Source organism: Hordeum vulgare, chromosome 4H (genome assembly GCF_904849725.1).
Source record: "Hordeum vulgare subsp. vulgare chromosome 4H, MorexV3_pseudomolecules_assembly, whole genome shotgun sequence".
Taxonomy (NCBI): domain Eukaryota; kingdom Viridiplantae; phylum Streptophyta; class Magnoliopsida; order Poales; family Poaceae; genus Hordeum; species Hordeum vulgare.
In genome coordinates, this window is record NC_058521.1 from 515,305,756 (window position 1) to 515,313,689 (window position 7,934).

General features: G+C 52.3%; 2 protein-coding genes across 2 annotated transcripts; both read left to right on the forward strand.

Annotated features, from left to right (window-relative positions):
- Positions 1-2,873: 2,873 nt before the first annotated feature.
- On the forward strand, positions 2,874-4,727 carry LOC123446737 (peroxidase N-like). Its single transcript, XM_045123289.1, has 4 exons — positions 2,874-3,182; positions 3,291-3,473; positions 3,691-3,856; positions 3,965-4,727. Exons 1-4 carry the CDS (start codon positions 2,961-2,963, stop codon positions 4,378-4,380), a joined length of 987 nt encoding a protein of 328 aa, XP_044979224.1. The 5' UTR covers positions 2,874-2,960; the 3' UTR covers positions 4,381-4,727.
- An 870-nt stretch (positions 4,728-5,597) lies between these two features.
- LOC123446738 (peroxidase A2-like) lies at positions 5,598-7,578 on the forward strand. Its single transcript, XM_045123290.1, has 4 exons — positions 5,598-5,918; positions 6,036-6,227; positions 6,791-6,956; positions 7,042-7,578. The coding sequence occupies exons 1-4, from the start codon at positions 5,688-5,690 to the stop codon at positions 7,461-7,463; spliced, it is 1,011 nt and encodes a 336-aa protein (XP_044979225.1). The 5' UTR covers positions 5,598-5,687; the 3' UTR covers positions 7,464-7,578.
- The last annotated feature ends 356 nt before the right edge of the window (positions 7,579-7,934 follow it).

Consider the following 7,934-nt stretch of genomic DNA (forward strand, 5'->3'; position numbering starts at 1 on the left):
GGTTCCCATATGGTTTTTAATGGGTTTTCGGTGTTTTCTTTGTTCTACTATTTCTTTTACCGGGTTTCTTCGTTTTAAAAATCTATTTTTTGAAAAATAAAAAATCTCGAAGATTTCAAAAAATCTTATAAATTGTCCTAGGTTTCAAATTTTTTTTTTGAAAATTGTTCCAAATTGTTTTTAAAAAAAACATGTTTTCAAAAATTATTCAAAAATCCAAAAGTGTAGTTAGTGTTTTGGGGGGAACTTCAAAAAATATTCTTGTTTTCATAATTTTCTTGCAAATTCAAACAATACATGCCTTTTCAAAATTTATTAACCAACTTCAAACGATGATCAAACATGGTAGAAACGACTTTAGGATGATCTAATCAAGCTAAACTATTTTTAAGCTGATGAAACTTGGCAATATCATCTTCTATGACAAATGTGAATTTATGGATTTTTTTTTCTAGATTTATTTGAGAACCTTCCACTAGTGCCTCTTAGAACGTGACGTTCCTGCACTCAGGGACGGAGCCAGCATTCATGTATAGAGGGGGCAAGTTTGTTCATGAAGGGGCAAAGTTCATATGTAGTAAAAAAAATTGGCTACAACAACCATAATCATAGTAGAAGAATCAATTTATTAGGGGGGTCTAGCCCCCCATCGTCCCCCCTAAAATCGTTCCTGCCTGCACTATTGCTCATGCCTTCATTGTTCACACATGGATCCTCAACATCCAGGAGTGTCAGGGCCGACTGCCATCGTTGAGTATGTGGATCTTTGTCGTCGACTTCAGCACGTTCCACTCACTTCATAGCCTGACCCAATCTGGTGGTGGTGGATCAACATCAGCGTCTACTCAGTGTCCTATTGCTACAAGGCTCTCTTTTGTGGCCCCGCTTCTTCTAAATTCTGGTTCCTAGCTTGGAAGACCAGAGCCCCCTTTCAGTGAATTCTTCATATGGGTGGCATCCATGAATCGATGTCGGTGTGTCGATCGTCTAGCTGGCGTCGGGGCTTGCCTCATGAGCCATCTTGACACTCCACTCCGAGGAGCCCGAAACACTTCACCATATCCTCATGGGTTGTGTCTTCGCGTGTGTTACCTGGTACGAAGTCCTCTCTTGGTGCTTCCCTATGATCCCCGCGCCAGACGGTTCCTAGAGCCTCTCCAATTGGATATAAACGGCTATGCTCATAACTCCGACACCACTACATCAAGGTCTGGCTACCGTTGTGGCACTTACAACATGGTCCCTATGGCGACAACTTAATGCTGTCATCTTCAACAAGATCATGATGTCTTCCTCCTTCATTGTTATCGCGATCAAGGATGAGGCTCATTCCCGATCCACTATCGGAGCTAGAGGATTGAACATGCTAATCCATATAACCTAAACCTTTCGTTTTTGGGGTTGATCACCACCACCTTCACAAGGTCACTGGCCACCCCGCCACCACCGACCATCACATCCGCATGATCTTGACAGGGATGCCATGATCCACCACCAGCATGTCCCGAGACCACCGGACCCCCTTCCCCCGAGCGACGCTGGTGGAGGGGAAGGAGGAAGCAACACCGATGGGCCACGAGGGCGCGGGAGAAGAGCGTTGGAGCAGGGGCCGGCCAGGACCCGACGTCGTCGGGCAAGGGGAGGCGCCTCCTGACGGCAACCACCAACGCATGATGAATACTGCCCCGCCACCGCCTACACCACACGGTCTTTGACCGACGACGCCATTGACAGCGACAAGAGAGGGGGGCGATGGTGGTGGCGCTAGGGTTGCCTTCCGAGGGCGCGCACGGAAGCGCCTCGGGAGGGAAGGGGGCGGACAATTTTATAAAATGAGAGTAAAGTCACTTGCAACCAATGCGCCGACAGCCTAACACATGGTGAGACACACTAGATTTAGAAAGTCCAACGGTGCTCAGCCTAACTCACGCGTGCAAAAGATCTCCAGCCGGCCACGGATAAACAATGTACCCCCTCCGTCTCGGTTTATAAGTTATTTTAGGTTGTGCACCGCGATCAAGAGGAGATGAAAAAGAGAGAAATTAATGTTCATTTGCTAATTAATATCATTACATGCAATAAAATTGACCACTGCATATCATGTTAGTTAGTCTCAAGTCATTAAAAATATACACGTCTCACGTCTCTTATTGATTGATTTGTTTATTCATGTCAAAAACAAGAAACGAGGTGAAAGTTAATGCACCGCGTCTAAATATTTTAGAATTATTTCATTTTCATAATAAGATGACTTATAAACCGAGACGGAACGAGTATTCCCTCTGTTCAGAATAAATGTCTTGACTTTAATACAGAGAGTAGTAATTAATCTGATCCATCCATGTCAATCTAGCGCCCGATGCCCCATATAATTCACTCACTTGCTAGTGCACGTCCCTGCCTAACACACAAACACCAGTGCTCGCGTGCCGCATCTCTGTCACGCTCCACCGTACGGTTGCCGCAGCTAGCTAGCTAGCTAGATGCATGCACCATACATATAGGTTAACTGTTGACGTGCATCGCCGAAACGTGCAATGTACACAGCGGCGGCACCTAATTAATTTGGTTGGTGCACGCCCCATTATGTATGCAGAAGCGCCACTTGGCTTTCAGAACAAAAAAAATTATCGGCCGGTGCACGTTTAGTCAGCTAGTCGAGCCATGCGCGCAGTAAAAAGCGCACAATCACAGCAATCCACCCCGCACATGTAGATCTTCAGGGTTTATTTAAACAAAAACCTGCTCGTATGCATGCTGACGCCGCCCCATTTGCTGGATGAACAGTCAAACGAGAATCGACATCAACAATTATGCGAGTATATATCACTCCTCGCTTTAAGGTGGCTATATAACCTTGCAGTAAGCAAGGAGAGATCGATCAAACAGGCACGCAGTGCAGACTACAGAGTGCAGGCATTGATCCAGTGGCAGTGCTGGGATATTGTACCATCATAGAAATGGAGCATCTCAGAGATCATGGTGCGGGCTGCTTGCTGCTGATCATGGTGCTGCTGTGCCTGGGCGGCGCGGCTCGGGGACAGCTGAGCGACGACTTCTACGACGACAGCTGCCCGAAGCTGGACAGCATCGTCCAGGCGCGCGTGGCCGCCGCGATGAAGGCCGAGATACGGATGGGCGCCTCCCTGCTTAGGCTCCACTTCCACGACTGCTTCGTCAACGTACGTCCGACTCCCGAACACACACACGCTGGGCACGCATGCTTTCTCAGACTCTCAAGTGAAGATCGTTATTGTTGGCTGCATGCAATGATGCATGCATGCATGCAGGGGTGTGACGGGTCGATCCTGCTGGACGGGGCGGAGAGCGAGAAGCTGGCGGCGCCGAACCTCAACTCGGTGAGGGGGTACGAGGTCATCGACGCCATCAAGGCCGACCTCGAGAAGGCCTGCCCGGGGCTCGTCTCCTGCGCCGACGTCGTCGCTCTCGCGGCTAAATACGGCGTACTCCTTGTACGTTCCTTCCTTCCTTCGCTCGTTCGCTAGAATATATATACACTTCGCAACCACTCCAGCTGCATGCATTACTAACCAACTAACTAAACTACCAAATGATTGAGTTGAAACGTACGTACGTGCACCCGAATGAACAGTTTGAGAACCGTACTGGTAGTAGTACTGCTTTGTTGGGCGCACTTACCTTACCTACTAATTTCGTTGGCATGCTCAGAGCGGAGGGCCTGACTACGATGTTCTTCTGGGGAGAAGGGACGGCCTGGTGGCGAACCAGACCTTGGCCAACAACAACCTGCCTAGCCCGTTCGACAACATCACCGTAATCATACAGAGGTTCAAGGACGTCGGCCTTAACACAACCGACGTGGTCATATTATCAGGTACTATACTAGACTGAGTACGAAATCCATTCCATTGCTGTTTTACTACTACTACAGTATGTAACGAAAGCCAGCAAATCCAACCATGCATGCATGAACCGCATGCAGGAGCCCACACGATCGGGCGGTCGCGGTGCGTGCTCTTCAGCAGCCGGCTGGCCAACTTCTCGGCGACCAACTCGGTGGACCCGACGCTGGACCCGGCGCTGGCGTCCAGCCTGCAGCAGCTGTGCCGGGGCGGCGACGGCAACCAGACCGCCGCTCTGGACGCCGGCTCCGCCGACGCCTTCGACAACCACTACTTCAAGAACCTGCTGGCCAAGAAGGGCCTCCTCTCCTCCGACCAGGGCCTCGTCTCCAGCCCCGACGGCGCCGCCGCCACCAAGGCCCTCGTGCAGACCTACAGCTACAACAGCCAGCGCTTCCTCTGCGACTTCGGCGACGCCATGGTCAGGATGGGCAACATCGCCCCCCTCACCGGCTCCGCCGGCCAGATACGCAAGAAATGCAGCGCCGTCAACTGAGCCGGCCGGTGCAGCAAATCTGCATCTAGCTAGCCGGCGAAGATGCTGCATGCACCCGGGCTTGGCGCATGCCCCATCTCGCGTACGTACGTTGTCAAGACTCATATCGTGCGTGCTGGATGTGTGCGTGTACGTTGGTGTGAAAGTTGTCCTCTCGTGTGATATATGTACCGTTTCGTCGGGTTCAAGCTAGCCTAGGATTCTCCAGCGTAACAGGCTGATCCTCTGAAACCTGCAGTTGCATCGCAGTGGGACAGCACATATCGATTCACGGGTGAGTGGTAGAACCTATCAGGGCAAAATGAATAATGGAATCTATAACGGCATGAAGTCTGCATCGTACCCTACTTCCCTGAATGATGTTCACTTGAAGTCTTGAACAAGCAAGTTCAACTAAATGCCAACGGCTCCTTAACTTGCAAGGACTTTCAGGTCTTGCATCCCTGTAAGGAACTTTCCGGTTACGCGTGGCACATGATGCGGTGATTAGCGAGTGGCGACAGCACCGATCGAATTAATGTGGCAGAAACCGTAGGTATCAACCGATCGTCGCTAATGTACTGTGGAACTGGCGCTCTGTTTGGGGAGCAAAAGACCGTGCGGCGGTTATCATCTTGCTGCTGAATTTGATCTGCAGATGCAAAGGATGGAGTTCAGGCTGTCCGGTGTTCATTGAAAGGTATCTTCATCTCGTTGGTGATTACCGGCCGGTAGACAGAGCGAGAGTACTACGTGGTTCTGAACTTTTAATTTGACAAGAAGGACACACGAGATGATGAGGAAGTATTGCGTTGCGTATCTGCGCTCTACTACTACTGAACCACCGATCCTCAGGATCTCAGGAGTCATTCCTCTGCATCCAATAAGTTCCTCCTCAACAGGATCTTCAGTGCTTGTCCGGTGTGTACTGTAGATTCACTGTCCGACAGCGCAAAAGTGCAATCAAGGCAGGCAAGTTCGTTGGCAACGTATTATTGCCCGGTTAAAATCCAGGCGCGTCGATAGTAAACCGGGCGGGCAGCAAAGTGTCTTTGTTGGCATAGGCATACCCCGCGTGCATGAACTGCCCTCTGAAAACGACGCCGCGACGGACTCCCATGAGCCATGAACAGCAAATAATTGATTGATTGAGCCATCCTTCGGATCCAAGCAAAGGGCCTCTCCATGAGCATCGGGCCAGGCTATAAAGCCCGTGAACTACCGAGCCACATGCGCGCACACACACACACAGACATAGTGAGCCTGCAAAGCGCGAACACGTACGACGTGTGCGCAGGCAGCTTCTTCCGGTCTACCAAGAAAATAGAATGGTTCGTGGCGTCCATTGCGGTGGTGCATGCGCCGTCCTCCTGGCCATCGCCGTCGCGCTCGGCCTCGGCGTCCGCGGCGGCGCGGCGCAGCTGCACGACAAGTTCTACGACGGGTCGTGCCCCGGCGTGCACGGGGTCGTTCGGCGGGTGCTGAGGGAGGCGCACAAGGCCGATAAGCGCATCTACGCCAGCCTCACGCGCCTCCACTTCCACGACTGCTTCGTGCAGGTAAGCAACCAGCTGCAGCATGCTCCATGCATGCAAACCATTCGGCGTTAGTCTGGGTCGTGCCTGCCCCGTCCAAGCCTTTGACACGTCCGTCTATGCGCGCGCGTCTGTTTCCAGGGATGCGACGGGTCGATTCTGCTGGACAACAGCACGAGCATCGTGTCGGAGAAGTACGCCAAGCCGAACAACAACTCGGTGCGCGGGTTCACGGTGGTCGACGACGTGAAGGCGGCGCTCGAGAAGGCCTGCCCCGGCGTCGTCTCCTGCGCCGACATACTCGCCATCGCCGCCAAGGTCTCCGTCGAACTGGTACGTGCATGCCGCATGCGAGTGCTTATCTGCCGGCGATGTACGTGTAGCATGCATGCGTTCTTTTCACTGCTCACATTCACCGGCTTCATCACTGAGAAAAAACAACATCGTTGTTCACAGACCAGGCGCTGCTGCCAATGTGGCAATGTACTGGCAAGCTACTGGCTAAAAGGTGCAGTAGGTATAGCCTAGCTCATATATGCCCGAGCTGAGCTTGCGGCAATAATTCAGAAACCGTCGGTGCAAAATAATTGAGCTGCATGCAAACGATGGCTATAGAGTGTACGTAGACCGTGGAGAGATCGACAACATCATTGCCTGAAGTATGTTGCTAGTTGTAAAGAGGACTGGCATGTTCCATATCAAAAAAAAAAAAAAACCGTAGTAAAAGACAGAGTACGAGGTGGGGATACGGCAAAGTCCACATCGCACCGGCTGTCGATCGATGACACCAACCCTTCACTTGGTGCCTCTCTTTAATCCAACAAGCTGGTCACATGCACGACGTACGAACGTCCCCCTCGTTGCTCACGCGTGTTTGTTCCCATGCGCGCATGCAGTCCGGAGGCCCCCGGTGGCGCGTCCCGCTCGGCCGGCGCGACGGCACCACGGCCAACATCACCGCCGCCAACAGCCTCCTCCCGAGCCCCCGCAACAACCTCACCATGCTCCAGCGCAAGTTCGCCGCCGTCGGCCTCGACGACACCGACCTCGTCGCCCTCTCAGGTACGTAAACCACCCAAACTTCTCGATCTCAAACTCGACGTGCTCCGTTGTTGATTCAGGATCCTCTTTGGGTCGTGGGTTGCAGGCGCGCACACGTTCGGCCGCGCGCGGTGCCAGTTCGTGACGGACCGGCTCTACAACTTCAGCAAGACGGGCATGCCGGACCCGACGCTGGACGTGGGCTACCGGGCGCAGCTCGCCGGGAGATGCCCGCGGCGGCACGGGAACAGGTCGGCGCTCAACGACCTCGACCCGACCACTCCGGACACCTTCGACAAGAACTACTTCACCAACCTCCAGGGCAACCGCGGGTTCCTCCAGTCCGACCAGGAGCTGCTCGCGGCGCCCGGCGCGCCCACGGCGGAGATCGTCGGCCGGTTCGCGAGCGACGAGAAGGCTTTCTTCACGAGCTTTGCCGCGGCCATGATCAACATGGGGAATATTAAGCCGCTCACGGGTGGGCACGGTGAGGTTCGGAGGAACTGCAGGAGAGTCAATGGAAGCTAGCTAGAGCGACAGAGTGGAGCAAGCATGGTTTAGGTTGTACCATGTACCATATCTATGTCATGCTTACAAGACAAGCGTGCACTACATTATTGAACCTTTTTAATTTACTCGAAAAGTTTTGCTCAGTAGAAAACGAGAAGCTCGAACTAAAGCAAAGCCTCACTGCTAGAAAATTGTCCATTTGTCCCGGTTCCGGGTTCCAGAGGCGGAACCCGGACTAAAGGATCGGGACTAAAGTTTAGTCCCGGTTCGCTTACCAACCAGGACAGAAGTGTCTCCATATGGCCTGTGGGGGGACCCAGGTAGGAGGGTCTTTAGTCCCGGTTGGTAACATCAACCGGGATCAAAAGTCATCCACACGTTAGCATCTTGCAAGAGCTAGTTTTTTTTTGGAAGGGGTGATTGGGGGTTTTGGAGGGTTAATTTAGGGGTTTCATATTGTGTTAGCTAGTTAATAGAGAGAAGTGTCCT